We start from the raw sequence: 19,571 nt of genomic DNA, 5'->3' as shown, positions 1-19,571 counted from the left end.
AAGTGTGCTGTTAGAGAATCAGACATAGTTTACAGAGTTTAATATGACATAATTTAATGAATTCAAAATCTAAACTTTGTGGTTTGGAATTTTCCTCTGTCCACTAAATAGTGAACGAATTTCCACATGAGTTCAGATAGTATCCCTTAGATTGTTAAGGCCATAAAATCAAAGATAGAATTCTAAGAGGTTTAAATTGTTCTGTCCATAAGCTTGGATCCCAACCCCTCAAACTTATAGCATTATGAATGCCCTCTAAGGTATGAGAGCCCCCAGTGATGTGTAATGAAATTCTTAATGCTACCGGGGAACAAGGAGCAATTTTTCTTTTATGAACAATGAACATGGGATACAGGGCCCTAAGTGAGCAGCACTAAGTGCACCACCTGCTGTCAATCAATATTTTGACCATTAATGTCATTTAAGCTATTAGTCCAATTTAAATGAATATCATCATTGCTTAGCTATTAAACCAGTTATAGATTCCAATCCTTGAATTTTGAAATAATGAGAGCCATAGAATGTCATGAGACACAATTATCCATTACTGTTCCTCCTGAAGTAAAAATACTGTTATAATGATGTCACTGATTTTCAAAAGCATCTTAGGACCCTTCATGTCAAAAAAAGAAGACATTTTTCAATAATAGATTATTTGTAATTGGAGTATCAGACTTATCTCCAATGAACAGAGAATCAAACCAAACACTACACATGATTTTTCTTCGCCTGTACAACCCTTCATATGACATCTTAAAGTTAACAACTTGGAAATTGTTTCTAACAATAACTGTAAGAGAGCAGTTAAATGTTCTGTTTGATAACTTTTCCCCTCACTTTTCTTTAACTGCTCATTTCCTAAGCCCCTGCTCCTTAGAATTTTTAAGTTGGATTCCTGATATACTGATAAAATGCATTAACATCTATTGTGTCTTCTAAAGGAAATTAGATACATTTCAGCATAATACCAGCAGAAAGGCAGGATGTCTTAGTAGAGATGGAGGTTGAATTCCAACTCAGCAGCTGATTACACGACCTTCACCTCAAAAAGTTTTCCTTTCCTTGCCTGTGAGATTAAGATGTTGGAATTATCATCTCTAAGACTCCTTCCCAATTCATGAATTTCAAATTCATTTTTAAGCACTGGGCACTTCATTCACTTGGCATTTCCTTTCCTCTTCTCATTTAAACGTGTTTATTAGCATGTCCAGTCTTGTTCCTCTGTTGTAGTCTCAGACTATTTTATCACTGACAGAAAGTCCCTAGTAAACATTTCAGATATAACATTTAGATCATCCCTGAAGAAGAAATATGATATGTCATTAATGCCATCCATATGGACTATTTTCAGAGACTATTGGTAAGAGCTCTTGTATGATAAACAGGAACCAACCTTATTAGACGTGTGTATAGATGTATAAAAGCACATGGACCTTGGAATGGCTGTTCAATTTTGGGGAAGTTACTTCACTATTCTGAGATTTAGTTTCTTCCTCTGTAAAATGAGGGAGGTGGAGAAGATAACCTCTTAAGATCCCCTTAAATTTCAACAATTATAATTCTATACCAACAAAAAAATTAAACAACACTAAAAGTATTTTCATTGATTTATATAGTTTAAGATAACTCAAGGATACTCAGAATTCTAGTAAAGGAATAGTTATGCATTTATATGCACATTTTCATAATTTTTTTGAAGTTTTATTTATTTATTTTAGAGAGAGAGAGAGAGCACAAGTGGGGGGAGAGGAAAAGGGAGAGGGATAGAGAGAGAAGCAGACTCCACGCTCAGTGTGGAGCCCAACACAGGGCGATCTCATGATCCTGAGATCATGACCTGAGCTGAAATCAAGGGTCAGCTGCTTAACAAACTCAACCACCCAAGTGCCCCTGTTTTCATAATTTTTATAATCATTTTACTTTGCATTGTTTCAGAATTTGCTTTCAATAACTTACAAATAAAACGTTCGTGAAAGAACAAATCAGACAACTTAATCCCACTCTTATAAACCATAAACCTTAAGAATAGCAATTTAAAGAAATGCTATCTGAACTATTGTGCAATACACTAATATTTTATGACTTCAACCGCAACTTAAAAGTATTTCATGAAGTTTCGAGAATTAAAGGTAATCTGGAATTTTTTTCAGGTTCAAAAATAAAAGTTGCATTTATGTACTGTGAGTACAAAGTATGGTTGAATTTTAATAAATCACCAAAATTTAATCAAAAGTTTTACAAAACAGTATCTCCATGATAGATAAACCGAAATCGGCAAAATGAGTCATAGTTTAATCAAACTCAGTGCTGTGAAGAAATCTTTTCTTATTAGAAGAAGGTTTATAATTTTAAAAATCTGTATTGTTTTGCAAAAACATATATAGCCCTTTAATTTAATCCAAGAATTACATTGTTTCTGGCTTCTCAGATTACATCCCATATCCTCATTGATTATTTATTAGCCAAGTCGAGAGAAAGAAAGATCGTGGTTCACTGTTGATGGAGAAGGGCAAATGACTGCTGCCCAGGGCTTTACATCTGACAGAATCACTTCCTTTCTCTTTGACTTTCTCTTCAACATGATGTTTTCCCCTCAAAAGAGAGTTTTGTGCTTTAAGACCCTCAATACAAAGGAATTTAACTTTGTGCTCTGAAGGGATCAGCACATCAGTCTCCTGAAAAAATATACTGCTTAGCCTAAAACTTTTAGTTCCTAGTTTAAGTATCTCAAAGTGGAATTCGGTTAAGGCATAGAATTTCTCATGGTCTCAAATCATGACTGTACATTGTTATCGTCAGGGCATCACATGGTTAGCATATAAAATGTTCATTGATCCTGTTCCCTGAACCTCAGGGATACAAATGGCTTCAAGACTTCCAAAATGAAAAAAAAAAAAAAAGACTTCCAAAACGAGGGAAACAAAATATTAAAAAAGTACATTTCTTTGCAATAAATTATAGCAATGCCCCACCTGTTTTCACTGTATTCAAAATTCCTGTCCATTACCAGGCTGAGATCAGAACGGTAATGTGAAAGTGAGTAAGTTTTGAGACTTCTAGTATCTTGCATTTTACTTTCAAAGATGAGAGTACAATATGGATAATCTCTGTCACATTTTATCAACTTCCTGAAAGGCATGACATGGTAAATTGCACAGAAAGAGTAATATTTGGGGAGTTTAAAATGTTAAATGCTTTCCCACATCTTGCCTCCTCTCCCCCCAAAAATGGTACATAACAAATAACATTAAAATGACAAGAATTATAAATTAGGAAGTCTGAAATCAGCCTAAGACATGAAAAGTATTGCATAAAGAAACTCTCTTATAAGAAAATAAAATATTGCCTATATAATTAAAATGGATTTGGATACAATTATTCCAATAGGAGGGGTGGGGTATGTTTCTGAACATTTCCTTCTTGAAACTAGTTGACAAAAGAGGATTTACTCCATACTCCATTTAAATGATGTTATTTCTAGAACTTTATAATGCTTATCAGTTCCTCCTATGAAAGATGGGCTGCTCTTTGTAACTGTGGAGCCATGACTTCCCAATATCTATCATTACAAAAACAGTTTGCTCGGTCTGACTCCCCACATGACAATGGACCCGCATCTGTCAACAGAATCACATTATGGATGCCATGTGAGAACATGACTGTGACATTTACTCTTGTGATGGCAAATTTCGGCAGCTCATCTGGAAAGAGATGAGCATTCATTATGCTGCGGCACCTTTCATCAAGCTAATGACATTTCAATCAGCACATTTTCTCCAGTTTCAGTACTTTGCCATCTGAGCACAAGTCTCTAATTACGCCCAAGCAACAAGTTTCACATCAATCCTACAATTTCTGCACTCACCATACACCATTGCTCCTCCGGTTTCATGCAAGAAGCGAAATCGATGATTTTTAAATAACCAGATTGTCAAAATGGTAAGGATGAGCAAAAAATTAAAGACAAGCAGCTCCACCGCTCCCTGATGTTGAAACTGATACTCATCCTTCTCTGACATAAACCTTTGCTGTCTCTCCATTCTCCGGTCTTCTTGGGATTCCTTAGATAAAAACCTGGATAAGAGCTATTTTATCAGGATTTGCCTAAGACAGTCTGGCTGCCTGAAGATTTCAGAATAAACACTGCCACTTAAGTTGCTACTTCATGAGCGTTCTGCCTTGGCTTAGTATTCAGATGGCTTCTAGTTACAACTTCCTGTTTCTCTCTTAAAGCAGCCCTGTCTCTTTTCAAACTCCAGAGTGTAGTTTCGTCATGGACTCTTACTATCTTTAAACGATTTATTCCACGAAATTATCTTTCATGTTGGACAGACCTACAAGCAATCATTCTGAGATCTCGAATCATGATTCTTATTGTCTCAAATAAGCTCCTGAAGCTGCATAAATGGTAAATTGTAGATTAAGAATAAAACAGATCACCTTTCATCAGTAACATTTTCTAAGGTCAAAAAGCTGATTCCCGAATCATAACCTCACTCACATGCCAGATTTCTCCTCTACAACCAAAGTCTACCAATGTAATAGGGAAAGATTGATAACCTCTGATTTGACCTAAAATGATTTCACAGGAATTTTCTTTTAAGTTGAGAAGCAAGAAAGAATTTAATATATGATTCTCTCTCTCTCTCTCTCTCTTTCTCTGGCTTTATATAACTGGTAGTCACAAGTGCAGCATTTAAACTCTGAATCAGTTGTTTCCCTTTTAACAAGAATAAACGAAAGCAAAAGACAAAAAGAAAATCTGTTCCCATTTCTACAGCTGTGCTGTTTGGATATGTTGAGTCAAAAAAGACACTGAACACATACCTCTGAAGGAAGAAACTATACGGCCATCCTCAGTAATACCACATACATGGATTTCTCTTTATAGGGTTTCTGGCCCAGACATTCAGGATGCACAGAATCTGCCACAGATCACAAACCTCTGTCCTGTGGCAAAACAATGTGGTTAGGTCACTGAGGAATAGTCTGCCATCAGCTACGAAGGCTCCAGAAATCACAAGGCCCAGACCATAACAGTGATGATTCTTCAGATCACCTTCCATTTGGCAGGCTAGTTCTGTTTGAATTTATATTTTTATGCTGTTTGAAAACATTCAAGACAATACTACTGCCAGGGGTTCTGCTGCTTTTTTAGCAACTGCTATGATTTGTTTGCCTTATTGGTTCTACAGTGCAATTAGATACATTCAAGGGTTAAGTGAGTTTTTTCTTCATTTCATGGTATTATTGAAACTCAGAGGAGTATAAATCACTTAGTATCCCATACGTGACAGAACTGGTATTCAGTTTATACAGTGTAAATGATTCCTTGAGTAGGAGGAGTCCAAATATATCCTCCAAAGTTCTTGTCACCAAAAGCTAAAGGTCAAACATGTAATATATTGGGAACTAACTAGCTCCTCAGTAACAGTTTCACCCACAGTAAAGTCTATCAACCACTTACTATAAAACTGCTGTTTCAGCTTCTTTGCCTTCTGCAACTTTTGAAGCTGATTTCCTCTCTGCCTTTAATTCAGCAGGGGGGTATTTATGTGGGCTGCAGATGTTCTTTTAACACACTACGCTTTTTGGCAGGCGTAGCTGGGATGACTAATATTCAAACTGTTTTGAAATCTGTCAGGTAATGCTTACAAGAATTTCATGAAGCTTTGTTAGCAGGTTCTACCTTTATAATTTTGCAACTCCACAGGTTTAGTCTTGAGTTGCTAGATTTAAAAGATAACCCAAATTCAAAGCCTGACAATTCCATATCATTTTTTTTCTGTTTTGATAATCATTTAATTACTTTGGTTTCCTTTTAATAATGGTGATTATTCCATCTGGGTAGAATAAACTTTCTTTGGTTGTCTTATTATGACATCCAATTGCACTCTCTTCCCCAGTAAAACAATTCAATGTGAGGATTAAAGGTCCTTGGAATATTTTGATTGGCTAATACATTGTTTTTAAAAGTCCTAAATTGGATGTCAACATATTCAAATAAGTATATTTCACATTAAAAATTATACACATGGCTTCTCTAGAAAAAAACTGGTAGGATCTGGTACACTTTGGGCTCTCCTTCCCATGTAGCCACAATCTGTTAGTGCCTGTTTGCCACAAGTCCCATTCATCCCATTTCACTCATTCATGTTTCCTACATAGCCCCTGCAGTCATTTGAATATGTGGCCCCTGGTCTACTCTAGGATTGGAATAAATTCACTGTTCCATTGTCCAATCCTGATGCTGCTTATCATAATGATGGAAAGCTGAGAAGAAAAGGGGACTCAGAAAACTTCTCCAATTCTTTAAATCGGAGAAGTACTTCAATTTTTCCTATTTTGTGTTTTTTTCTCAGAATATCATTTTATTTTCTGCTGCACCAATAAAAGTTAAAAAAAATGAAATAGGAACACATATTAATGTGGCATCTACTATGGACCAGGAAATATTCTAGGAAATTTAATTTAGTATAATTTAATATTCATAAAAACCCTTCTACAACTGAGAAATTCAAGGCTCAGATAGAGTTGGTAACATATCCAAGGTTGCACAACTAGTAGAAGAAGCTAAATTTATGTCTGGGGTTGAATGGCCTTAAGGTGGCATCTCAGGCAGGGTGATTAACTCATGTTGGCTTGTCAGGGACTTTCCTGGTTTTAGCAATGAAAGTCCTGTATCCCAAGAAGCTCCTTACTCACAGGCAAACCAGTCATCCTAACAGTCAGGGTCCCAAATGTGAAAATCCTGTGCTGTCAATAATAACTGTTCTTTCTGACATTCCTGAGGGAGAATTCACACAAACAAGAGTATCAATTTAAAATTAAGACACTGTCTTGTTAGCTGGTGACAATAACCTTTAGGGCTAGGTTCTCTGATGAAGTTGGAATGGAACCCAAAACTTAGGCATAAGGCCCAAAGAAACATTCTTGATTGTTCCTTAATCCCAATCTTAATACCTGCTGGCCAGTGAGTCAAAAGTTCTTGCTGCAAGATGCAACATGCTGGTAAGAGGAAGTAAAGAGAAAAACAAGATGGCCCAGCCCATTGCAGTGAGTATGCCCTGCCTTAGCTTGCCCATCCAGCACCACGGAAGGAAAGACTTGAAGAGAAGAGCCTCCCAGTCCAGGTAACCCTGTATAGCATAGTCATCCCACCCACTAGTCAGTGTGACCAGTTAGAACCCATAGACTGCATTTCAGAATCTAAGCAATCATTTGAGAGTTCCTTATTGTTAGAAACACTGGAGACTGTGGGCTCAGAGGATCAAGAAGGATCAAGGTTGAGGAGAGATGCTGAGAGTTCCTCTTTCTTGCTTACTGGAGTCCCACCCTGCCAAGTTCTCTCTCAACCATTGGGCTTAATAGGAAATACTTAAGTCAACCCATTGCCTCATTCACTTGGCCTCTCTCCCAATATTAATCCCTCTCTGAGACCAGTGAGATGGGGTTTGTATATTTTGCCCCCAAAACTTCTGAAATGGGCCAGGGAAGGACTATAATTAAGTTTACTTAAAGGCCATACAATATCACAAACCAAAAATTCACCCCCTATTCTATTCTCAAACTTATCATAAATCCATCTGTTAAAATAATTAAATAAGGAGACCATTAGGCCAGGGTGGCTCTAATGCATTGGTAGGCTATGCAGGCAAACCAAATCTAAGCCAGAGTCAATGCACTAAATCCAAGAAAGTAAAACTTAAGAACAATCAATTAAAAACAGCCACCTAGACTTTCCCAAATAAGGCAATCACTTAAGTTATAGTCAATTAAACAATTTCCTGGGTTCACTTCCACATCTTCTTTATAAAAACTTCTTAGTTCCTATTGGTAGAGTACTCCTACTAAGCACTTTCAGTTTAGTGCTGCCCCAGTTTGAACGGATGTACACTCAAAGAAACTTTTGAAAATTTTAATGTGCCTCAGCTTATCTTTTAACACATCTAAGCTTCTCCTACCTCCAAAAAAGTCACATTAGCACAAAAAAATGCCCCTAATTTGAACAATATTTACCTTTCCCATTACTAGATTCCACAGAGAAATGAGAGTTCAAAAATTACACAGGTAAGTTAAATTCCATAAAAAACACTTAGACAATATTAACTCCTCTAAAAATGCACTATCCAATACCTGGTTTTTCTTTTTCCACCTCTGCAGAGTTCTGGGTCTCTGGAATGCAGGGCCATAAACCAAGGACATAACCCTTAAGTCCATGTTCTTTCCACTGCTCTTCATTATGGTGGGAAGTGAAATTCATTGCAAACCAGTGAAATGAGAGAATTTGTATAATTTTATTTAAACAACTCATGTACAGAAACACGTGTGGCATGAATGAGGATCTCTTCCTTCTTCTGCCCTATAGGGTGTGTTCCTTCAGTGCTCTGAAGTGGTAAAACTGCGATACAGACCTCACTGTTTTCCCAGGTGAGCACTTATTTCTGGACTGTTGATCCTTGATGCCCAGGAGTACATAAGAAGGTCCCCCAACCAGGGATAAGCAGAGAGAAGGGGAATCCCCTTCCACTTGCATTGTTTGCCATTTCCTGGCCTTGCCCCTGCAAATACATACCAGATTCCACTTTTTATTTAGGCATTTATTCACTGAAGAGTCCCAAAGCTGTACAGAGTGGGAGGAAAGCAAATCTGGCATTGTGTCTGTAATCTAGCTGTGTCACCCCTGGGCCATCAAAGTGCAATAGCTTCATAGCTAAAGCCTCAGGAGTAAGGACGGTCCCAGATGGATAGCCCTCGATGCCTAATTCAGTCTCTTCTTTCCCTTTTGTCCCCAGCTTTCTCTTGGCAGCACATCACCCCTTTTTATTTATAGAGAACACCTCTTCAAGAAATAATAAATGTTACACGTCAATTATATCTTAATTTTAAAAGTTTTTAAAAAAAGAAATAACGAGCTTCAGTCCATTGGTCCCCTCTTCTGTCTTACACATATTGGAAGAGTCAGGCATGAGAAACTCATTGGCTTTTGCACTCATTGACTTTTGATTTTGTTCAATCTCTGTCAACTTTTCACAAGGTAAGGTAAAGCGCAAGCTGGCCGCCAATGGCTTCTTCCAACCTAGGAAGGAAGCTTCAGAGATAAAGGGAAGTACCAGCTCTGGAGCCAAGGATGGGGAGCACAAAATGGAAACCTGCCACTCTAAGTTGCAGCTTATTTTAATGAAGTCTCCTGCAATCAAAGACCTGAGAAAATGTATTTCTTTGATTTCCTATTAAGTGTCCACAAGACAAATTAACATTCTTCTCAGGATGTCATTTCTATTCTATGTCTTAAAAACTAATAATTCTGACCCCATCAGCTAAAATACACTTTGTCTTATCACTTCCTCTCAAGTTATAAAATTTTTATATGAACTAACAAAGAAAGGCACCAGGCCCTTTACCTCCCCTAATTTCTACACTTTTTTTTTTTTTCCTGGAGAGAGAAAGGGACATAGAAGGAGAGAAAGCAGAGTTCTCAACAAGGTGAAGTTGAATAATCTTGAAAATATTTTTCTGAAATGAAGTATGTAAATGGCAACCAAATTTTGACAGAAATGCCTCTAGTGTCTCTTAAATCTATTCAAAATCCAGCCTTTGAGGCAGGCTTTGTTGGATGATGTCTCAATGTGGGTTTCCTCAAAAGCAGAGCCTGAGACAAGGACTCAGGTGCAGATGGTTTATTTAGATGATCCCAGGAATCACAAGTGAGGAAGTTTGCATAGAGGCTAGGAAATACCATTATTCAGAAATAAAATTTTAAGCCTCATTGTAGTCTAATCCGTTCCTCATTTCATCCATATCTTTACAGGGTCTGTATACTTTGAAAATTTAATAACTTAATTTATAGTTATGCTGAAAACATTCCTTAAGCAGCACCTAAGATTAATTTTATTTATGCTTAAGGCAACTTAATTACATAATAAATTCCATGACAAACAACATAGGTCTCTTAGATAAGAAAGGAAATCATGCCCCACGGTCAGCGGAGTTAAAGTCCCATATCACCTGTGGAGAGGAAATTCAATTTGTTTTGAAATGTTATTTTTTGATGGTTATGTCATATCTAAGTTTTAAAGTAAAAGTTTAAAGCTACCCTGGGACTCTTTGAAGACTATGTAACTTGGTGTATGCACATACAAACATACATTACACACAACCCCAAGGTCTTGCTGCAAATAAAGTTTAAACAACAATAGGTGGTTACATATTCATTTTAATCCAGCCTCAAAAGTTTTAAGGGATGTCATAGGACAATGTGATTTTAGTTCTGAAAAAATGTCCTGTGTTACTGTGGAAAAAAACCAATAAATTCACAAAGCAAGAGAGAGTTTTTCGAAGGCATTTTTGTTCTTGTTGTTATTACATTAGGTATTAGATCCAAGAATGTTTCTTGCCCCTTATACTATGTGAGGACACAGCTAGAATATAACTGTCTATGAACCAGGAAGTAGATTCTCACAAGACACCAAATCTCTAGCACCTTTATTTTGGGCTCCACAGCCTCCAGAACTGTGAGAAATAAATGTTGTATAAGTCACTCAGATTATGGTATTTTTGTTATAACAGCCCAGACAGACTAAGACACTAGGTGAGGGAAAGAATTGTTGCTCAAACTATTATTAGGACCTACAAATCTCAATTAAAGCTGTAACAGAGAACATTGCATTATAGCAGCTATCAGAAAGGCTCTTCAAGTTCTCAGATTCCTTAACAAAATTCCTGAAAAAATAGACAATTATGAATATTTATTCACTCTTAATATTCCCTCTACAAAAATAGTTTTCTCCAGCACATTTGGGTTCCACAGTTGAAGGAATATAAACAATATACAGTTTATAATATACAGTTTATAATATACAGTTTATAATATACAATATACAGTTCCTTTGAACATTGTCTGTTAATGCACTATAATCTTGAGAAATGTTAAATTTAGAAAAAGCAGAATCAATTGGTTGTCAGTAATTTAAGATTGAAACAGTGTTGAATTCCACCAAAACTTACTCTTATAATTAGATTTATATCCATGTGAAAAACGGAATTTTTCTATTAGGATTCAGCAGCTTAATCTCAGTTCCTCCCTTCCATCATCTTAACAAAAGAAGAATACACAAAAAACAAATAGCTGAGCAAGAATATAGTCACACCCATAGCATAAAGCTTTTGGTGAACTACGTTTGAGAATCTGGCTTAGACCAGAGGCCTCCCATCTCACCCAAAATCTACAAAGAAAAGTGAGGAGAGCACATTCAGAGACAGACACAGATCCTGAGGTAAGACCTGATCTGCAGGGCAGACACCACATCCATGCACTTAGCTGTTTTAAGAAGAGAGATCTCCTACAAAGACACAGCAGGAAAAAGAAGAAAAGAATGTTAGGGCTCTACCTACCCCTCAAGTTTCAGGTCTCACTTGGACTTCAATGATCAAAGAAAAAGAGAAAAGATTCAACCTTTTCTGCTCCTCAGCCCAGGAAACTCACTCCAGTAAAGTATGACCCAACTGATATAATAGCAGGATCACCCACTGAACATTCCTGTTCCCAGGGATCAAGAGAGACAGAAGCTCCCTCATGGCACTTCCAAAAGGTCAGATATATAGGTAGAAATTTCCTCCTGCAGAGACCACTGTGAAAATGTAAGGATAGTAGCAAGAGGATTCCCCATTAACTCTCCTGAGATATTTGTTCTTTAAACCTGTTGGACTTAACTTCCAAGCCTATTAGGCGGTCTCCAGAGAGGAAACCAGCACTGTGTCTAAGCAGTCCTGCTCCTGTGTTGGAGGATGCTTCTTTTAAGTCCTCCTGGAACCAGTGCGTTGAATGGTCTGACTGTTGCCCGCAAAACCTGTGAGAAGGGATAAGAACTTACAAATTTGCCTTAACTCCACTTCACACCAAAGGATGAAAAGTCATTTATGAAAAGCCATAAAACAACAAGCATCCCAAATTTGAATATTAATTCTTTGATTATTAAGTTGTAAGAGAAAGCACTAAGGTTCTAAATCAAATTCCCCTTCCCCTTGTAAGCTAACTTCATTTTTTCTACTTTCTGATTTTATTGGATTGGTCTCATTCTGACAGGGCCAGATTTCCTCCGGCAGCTGTGGTATTTTAGGCCATCTTTGAGGCACTGAGATGACTATAGCTTCTTCAGCAACTACAAAGTTGAATTAATCCAGGCACAAATTCATTTTGGTGTGCCAAAGACCAGGATGCCTGAGAATCACAGCACCAGACTTATTCTAGTAAGTTAAGAAAATACAAGCAAGCAATTCCTGTGCCACTAGAGCATCATCCCAATCAAAATTATCTGTCCCCATTTTTGTAAATAGTACAATGCAGGTCTATATTTTTGTCATTACCCACAGAACATTGCTGAGAGTTTTATCATTGGGAAAGGCAGGCATGTGAAGTTACAGGTAAAATATTTTGATGTCAGGCTGACCAACACAGACATCAATCTGGGCATGCGGTCCAAAGGTCATTACCAGTGAATTTAAACCCGCAAGGGAGAAATTGCCATCATTGTCACACTGTGTTTCCTAAACCAATGGGGAAATTCACTTGGATATACTGTCTCACCATAAGAGAGTAACATTTAAAATACTATCTTCTTTTAAAACTATGAAATGTGCAGTGACGACACCTCTAGTCCAGTCCTCCAATTTTACCCAAAGCTTTATTTGTCCCCCATGTATGTTGAAAACCTCTTAATTATTTATTAATGAAATAATAAACATCTGGATCTTTAACATACGCCACCATAAAATCATGTGAGGGAATAGTTAAAACAAGAATGGCAACAATTTTATGGTTTGTTGGGGCTGCATAGTGGGAATATTGTATTATTCTCTCCACTTTTGTGTGAGATGAAAATTTCCACAATAAAATTTTTTTCAAATGAATTTTTTATTTCTGATTGCTGCATCATACTTTTTTAAATGTGCTTTTCCCTGAAACCTTGCCTTTCCTTGGCTTTTGGACTTTCCAATCCTTGAATACATTTTTCCCACATAATCAGTGGTAGAACTATTCTTCCTTAAGAATATCTTTTCTTACAGCAGTTTGATAATCCCCTAATGTTCCATTCTCTTCTGTTCTTCCATGAATCCTACAAGATCAGCAGAGCTTTGCATTTTTTTCCTCCTGGGTAGCACTGGTAGCTGGATTAGAGTTCTTGACCTCTTCTTACTTTAAGACAAGACAATCGTTCTAGGGTCCCCCATATGAAATCAATGAGTTCTGGATCAATGAAATGTGTTCACTGTTCAAACATATCCAGTCACCTTCTTCATTCTAAGTTGGAAAATTCTACCAATAAGTTACCTTCCATCAGCCTAGCAGCCAACCCTGGCCTGAAAATTATCTCTTTTAAACTACTGGGCTCCTTTTATGGTGCCTTATCTTCCCTAAACCCTTGTTCAGAGTCCTAACCCTATGAATTGCCCGGACATCTTCCCCCAAACCATAGCCATAGGAGGTTTGCCAACTAAAATGATTGTGTCACCTTCAAACTTATCAAACAATGTTTAATGCATTCTCTGCTAATCTTCCAGTCCTTTTATCATATGTTGTCCAATTTTTTCTGAAAGCACCAGTGCAGCATTTCCACAAAATTTATATATATATGCACATATATAATATGAAGGAGTTATTATTAATATTTTTAAAGATAATTTGGGGAGTAGTTTTAGGTTTACAAGAAAATTAAGAGGAAGATACAGAGATTTCCCTCATACCCCTTGCCTACACATATGCATAGTCTCCTCATGAGCATCACTCATGAGAATGGTACACTTTTTACCAAGAATGAACCTACTTTGACACATCATAATCGCTCAAAGTCCATAAGGTTCACTTGTGGTGGTGTACATTCTATGGGTTTGGAAAAATGTATGACATATACCCATCATTATAATATCACATAGAATATTTTCACTGCCCTAAAAAACCTCTGTGTCTGCAAATTCATCTTCTCACTCCCTCCACCCAACCCTGGCAACAACTAATCTTTCTATCTTCATAGTTTCGCTTTTTCCAGAATGTCATAGAGTTAGAATCATACAGTATGTAGCCTTTTCATATTATTTTCTTTCACTTAGTAACATGTATTTAATGTTTTCCATGTCTTTTCATTGTTTGATAGCTCATTTATTTTTAGTACTGAATAATATTTCATCGTCTGGATGTACCACAGTTTATTTGTCCATTCACTTACTGAAGAACATCATAGTTTCTTCCAAATTTAGGCAATTATGAATAAAGCTTCTATAAGCATCCATGCACAGGTTTTTGTGTGGACATAAGTTTTCAACTCCAATTCCTGGATCATATGAAAAGAGTAGTTTTAATTTTGTAAAACATTGTCAACCTGTCTTCCAAAGTAGCCATACCATTTTGCATTTCCATCAGCAATGAATGAGAATTCCTGTTGCTCTACATCCTTACCAGCAGTTGATGTTGTCAGTGTTCCAGATTTTGGCCATTCTACTAGATGTATAGTGGTATCTCATTGTTGTTTTAATTTGTATTTCCTTGATGACATATGATGTTAGCATCTTTCCATATGCTTATTTTCCATTGGTATCTCTTCTTTGATGTAGTGTCTGTTCAAATCTTGTGCTCATTTTTTTTTTTCAGTTGGGTTGTTCATTTTTTTATTGTTGAATTTAAGACTTCTTTGTATATTTTAGATAACCGTTCTTTATCATATGTGTCTTTTGCAAATATTTTCTCCCAGTCTGTGGCTTGTCTTCTTATTATTTTGACATTGTCTTTCACAGGGCAGATTTTAATTTTAAGGAAACTGAGATTATCATTTCTTTCTTTCATGGATTGTGCCTTAGTGTTGTATCTAAAAAAGCATCAATATACCCAAGGACTACAGGTCTTCTATGTTATCTTCTATGAGTTTAATATTTTTGTGTCTTACACTTAGGTCTCTGATTCATTTTGGATTAATTTTTGTTAATGGTGTAAGATCTTTGCCTAAATTCTTTTTTTCTTTTTTTCTTTTTTTTTCCTTTTTGCATATGGATGTCCATTTTTTCCAGCACCATTTTTGAAGAGACTATCTTTGCTCCATTGTATTGCTTTTGCTCCTTTGTCAAAGATCAATTGATTATATTTATGGGGATTTATTTCTGGGCTCTCTGTTCTCTACCATTGATTTATTTTTCTATTTTTTCACCAATACCGCTCTGTCTTAATACAGTAGCTTTATAATAAGCCTTGAAGTTGGGTAGTGTCAGTCCTCCAAATTTGTTCTTCTCTTTTAATATAGTATTGGTTATTCTGAATCTTTCCCTCTCCTTATAAATTTTAGAATTAGTTTGTCGGTATCCATAATATAACTTACTGGGATTTTGACTGGGATTACATTCAATCTATAGACCAAGTTGGAAAGAACTGAAATATTGACAATATTGAGTATTCTTACCCATGAACATGGAATATCTCTTCATTTATTTAGTTCTCCTTTGATTTTATTCATCAGATTTTTGATAGGTTTTCTCATATAGAACTTATACATATTTTGTTAGATTTATACCTGAGTATTTCATTTCTTCAGATATTAATGTGAGTGATATTGTGCTTTTTATTTCAAATTCCACTTGTCCTTTGTATATAAAAAAGCAATAGACTTTTATATATTTATATTATATCCTACTACCTTGCTATAATCATTTATTAGGTCCAAGAGTTGTTATTAATACTTTTAGATGTGAAATAATATTGTGGTTACATTTTATTTTTTAAATCTTTATTTCTTTAAGGTAATACAGATGAAATCACATGATGTATGAAACTAACTTTAAAATAATCCAGCAGGTGCTAGGATTCAGGGGAGGATTGGAGAGGTACAAATAAAACAAGAATGGCCATATGATGATAATGTTGGAGCTGACAGATGAGCACATGAAGGTTCATCATATTATTCTCTCTTGTGTATGTTAGAAAATTTCTACGATAAAAATTTTTAAGTAATAATAATAATAATAAGTGAAAAAGGAAAGGGAAGGGAAGAGTTTCTATTCATTCATTCATTCATTCGTTCATTTATTTGAGAGAAAGAGTGCACGAGCAGGGGGAGGGGCAGAGGGGGAGGCAGAGAATCTCAAGCAGGGTCCTTGCTGAGAACAGATCCTGATGCAGGGCCTAATCCTGACACGCTGGGATCATGACCCTGAGATCATGACCTGAGCCAAAACCAAGAGTCAGATGTTTAACCAACCGAGCCACCAGGTACCCCAAGAGTTTCTCTTAACAGTGTTCTCTATGTGAGCTCTCATTGAGTTAATCCAGTTAAGCGATCTCCATCTTACTTATTTTACATGTTCTCTTGAGCTCCCCAAAGTCCTTGATTGAGTAACAACTAAAATATTTCCCTTTCTCCTAGTCCCATTTTTTATAGAGAATTCAATCTTACTTCACCTCTGGCTCAATATATATACCTTCATTTTGCTTTCACTTTTCCTCATTGATGCTCTGATTGCAAGATCAAACTTTTTTCCAAAGAGTTTTCTTTCCTTGACATGTCACTAAGAAAACAAAACTACTAATGAAAGCGTTCTAGGTGAAAATCTCAAAATTGTTCCTCCTTAGCCTTTGGTTCATAATAAGGCTGGTTTTGTTTTGCCCTCTACTTCCACTTAAAAATGTGACATAGTCACTATAGGAGAAGGTCGATATTCCTCTTTCTCTATTCCACTACCCTTATGTGGTTAAAACCATAGTTAGAGTTTCTGAAATCCCCACCCATGAGCAGAATTCCAGACATTCTCATTTCAGAGCCAATTTATGACTGGATGTAGCGATGGGGTGTTTCCAGACCCTCTGCAGTAGCCTCATGAGCCCCAGAAATTATTTGGCTCGATGTAGTTTAAAACAAAGTAAAGAAGTCAGAATTTGGAGCAATCGATCTAGAGCTGCTACCGAGGCCTGATCCTGAAAAACTAGAGGACAGAATGAACACAGTAGTACCCGGTGCCCCATAAGAAACTTAATTTGCAGACCTGGCTGATAAGCACTATATGGAGAAAAAAGATGCCATGAAAGCAATAATCATGCTAAATGATTGTCTAAAATGTCTAAAATGGCCTCAATTAGGGGGAGGGGCAGACACCTGGGTGGCTCAGTCGGTAAAGCGTCTGACTCTTGATTTCAGCTCAGGTCATGATTTCATGGGTTGTGAGATTGAGCCCCCTGTCAGGCTCTGTGCTCAGTGGGGAGACTGCTTGAGATTCTCTCCCTCTCCCTTTGCCTGCTTGCTCCCACCCTCTCTCTCTCAAATAAATGGATAAAAGGACCTCAAATAGTGAATACCACCTGTTGTGAGGTGGAGCTCTCTAACTGGAACTCTGCTGCTGAGCATCCTTGTGTCTGATGCACCAGCTGTGGATATGTTATAAGCCATTATGAGCTGCCCCAGCCTAAGCTAGCCACCAAGTCCTACACTAAGATCCTCAGTCTCCCTAGGTTTCCTTATACTGCCCAAGTGCCCATCTTATGTATATACTTGTTTCCCAGCCCATATTTTAGAGGTATTTTGGGTCTAAAATTTTCTCCTGCTGTCCTCCAGGGTGCTGACTGATGAAGTAAATACTTAAAAAAACATATAACCAACTGTAATAATGGCTTAGCAGTGCTTCTGCTAAAGCATATTGGAGAATGCAGCTTAGATCTGAAATTTTCTTAGATCTAGAATCTGCACATTCACAATGGGGCTGTGTCCAGGCTGCAGATAAGACTGTGTGTCCACTGAACCAGCCAGCTGCAAGGACAAGCCTACACTGGGCACTTTTTCCAGTCGGGAGTGCTGCCTATGGAAGGATGCTACCCAGGAGGGCTTACTGCATTGCCACAGAAGTGGAGGTGGGCTCATTTGCACCTGAGAGCTCAGGGGGTAAGAGAAAGAAAGAAAAGTGGTCTCCTCCTCTGTTAAGAGTATAGTCCTTCAGCGTCCAATATGGCTTAATAGGTATCATGCTCTGTCTGAAGAGGGTAGAGGGAGGGGCACAAGCTTCCTGGCCAGGACAATTCCAAAAGGACAGAAGTGTTGGTGAATGTGTCCTTCCCTCTGGGCCAAGATGGAATCCTGTGAAGAAGAGAAATTTTCCTCCACAACTTTTAAGTTTGAGGTTTTAAAATTGAAGAAACTGCACTGGGAAGGCTAGACCTTCAAATGAGTCATCTAATCAGAGAAAGTCACAAATTCAGAAGCTTTCCCTACAGAACATCACAAAACCCTTTCATTTTACTATTCATATGACAATATAATTGATAATTTTGTATAGTAGTGCTTCTGACAAAGTTTTCTAAACTCTAAAAATTCCAACCTTGAAATACAATCTTGTATTTCAATATCTCTACAGTAATAGTAATTTCACATAATAGGAACACTATTATTTGTGAAATACTGTGATTCTCAAAGCAAGGTCTGGACCAGCAGCATTAGCATCATCTGGAAACTTGTTAGAAATGCAGATTCTTCCACCCCAGACCACTGCATATGAAACTCTGGTGAGGTGAGACCCAGAAATCTGTGTTTAACAAGTCCTCCAGATGATTCTGATGCTCACTAAAGTTTGAGAACTACTGATCCAAGAGATGCCTTGGATAGATGGATGTATTGAGACAACAATAAATGCCTCATGTCAAAAAGTGAAAGGATCTAATACACAAATGAAAAAGTGCTAAAGTCTGATTTAAAAATACATGGCAAACAATGAATCATGGAACACTGCATCAAAAACTAATGATGTAAATGTATGGTGATTAACATAACATAATAAAATAAAATAAAATAAAATTCATAGTGAAATAACAGGTAAATAATATCACACATGCAAAACCTTGAGGTGCTACTAATTAACCCACTCGTGGATAAATTGGATGCCAATGTGTTGTTTTTTAAGAAACAGTTGCATGTAGCCAGTGCTTTAATTTTTTCTTTCTCTTTTTTTAAGCCTACAAAAAGACAGTAAACATCCTGCTCATTCTCCCAGGCATTGCATCACTTCCATCCCCAAGGGTTCAGCTTCAGCTTCTGTCTGCAGTGTCTCAAAGGACTGGCCTCCTCCCTTCCTCCTCCTTTATTTATCTGATTCCCCCCTCCCCGTCATACACTCTGCCTCATGGAAAGGTATATTGCTGGTTTTGAAATAATATTCGAGGTGGTTCTGTCCACATTGCCACTAAGAGCATTGACACAACAAACATAAAGATGATTATTATCCAGATATCTGAGATAACAAATAGGGTTTTCTTATCCTCTATCCTTTCTTTTCTCCTATCTCCCTAACTCCTCTACCCTGAGGAAGCTCCTCCAGATACAACGTACCCTTCCTCGTTTTATGCATTCGGTTGTAGCTCAACCCTCCTGTCTCAGCTGTCTAGTGACATCTTGGTGATTCCATGCTTGTCCCATCCTCAGGTTTTCTTTTCTTTCTTCCCCATATGTTATCTCATTTTCTACCTTTGTTTGCTTTCTCTTTTCTTTCTCTTTAATTTTCCTTCATTCTTTCTGTATTCCTCATTAGATTCTGTCTTTCCCCTGTCTTCTCTC

The 19,571-nt window shown here is 37.1% G+C and overlaps 1 protein-coding gene across 5 annotated transcripts in view; it reads right to left on the bottom strand.

The window, feature by feature from the left end:
* SLC9A9 (solute carrier family 9 member A9) overlaps positions 1-19,571 on the bottom strand; it is a 678,420-nt gene that overhangs the window by 546,286 nt on the left and 112,563 nt on the right. Inside the window, exon 1 of one of the 5 annotated variants that reach the window (XM_032408518.1) lies at positions 3,866-4,341. The exons of 3 other annotated variants lie outside the window; for them this stretch is intronic. In XM_032408518.1, the coding sequence (XP_032264409.1) occupies positions 3,866-4,040 (175 nt within the window). In that variant the 5' untranslated portion in view covers positions 4,041-4,341. Of the gene's footprint in view, positions 1-1,393; positions 1,540-3,865; positions 4,342-19,571 lie in introns of those variants that run through there. One more of the 5 variants, XM_032408522.1, reaches the window with a different exon arrangement.

Source organism: Phoca vitulina, unplaced genomic scaffold, assembly GCF_004348235.1.
Source record: "Phoca vitulina isolate PV1807 unplaced genomic scaffold, GSC_HSeal_1.0 scaffold10, whole genome shotgun sequence".
Lineage (NCBI taxonomy): Eukaryota > Metazoa > Chordata > Mammalia > Carnivora > Phocidae > Phoca > Phoca vitulina.
This window is presented reverse-complemented; position numbering and strand designations above follow the sequence as displayed.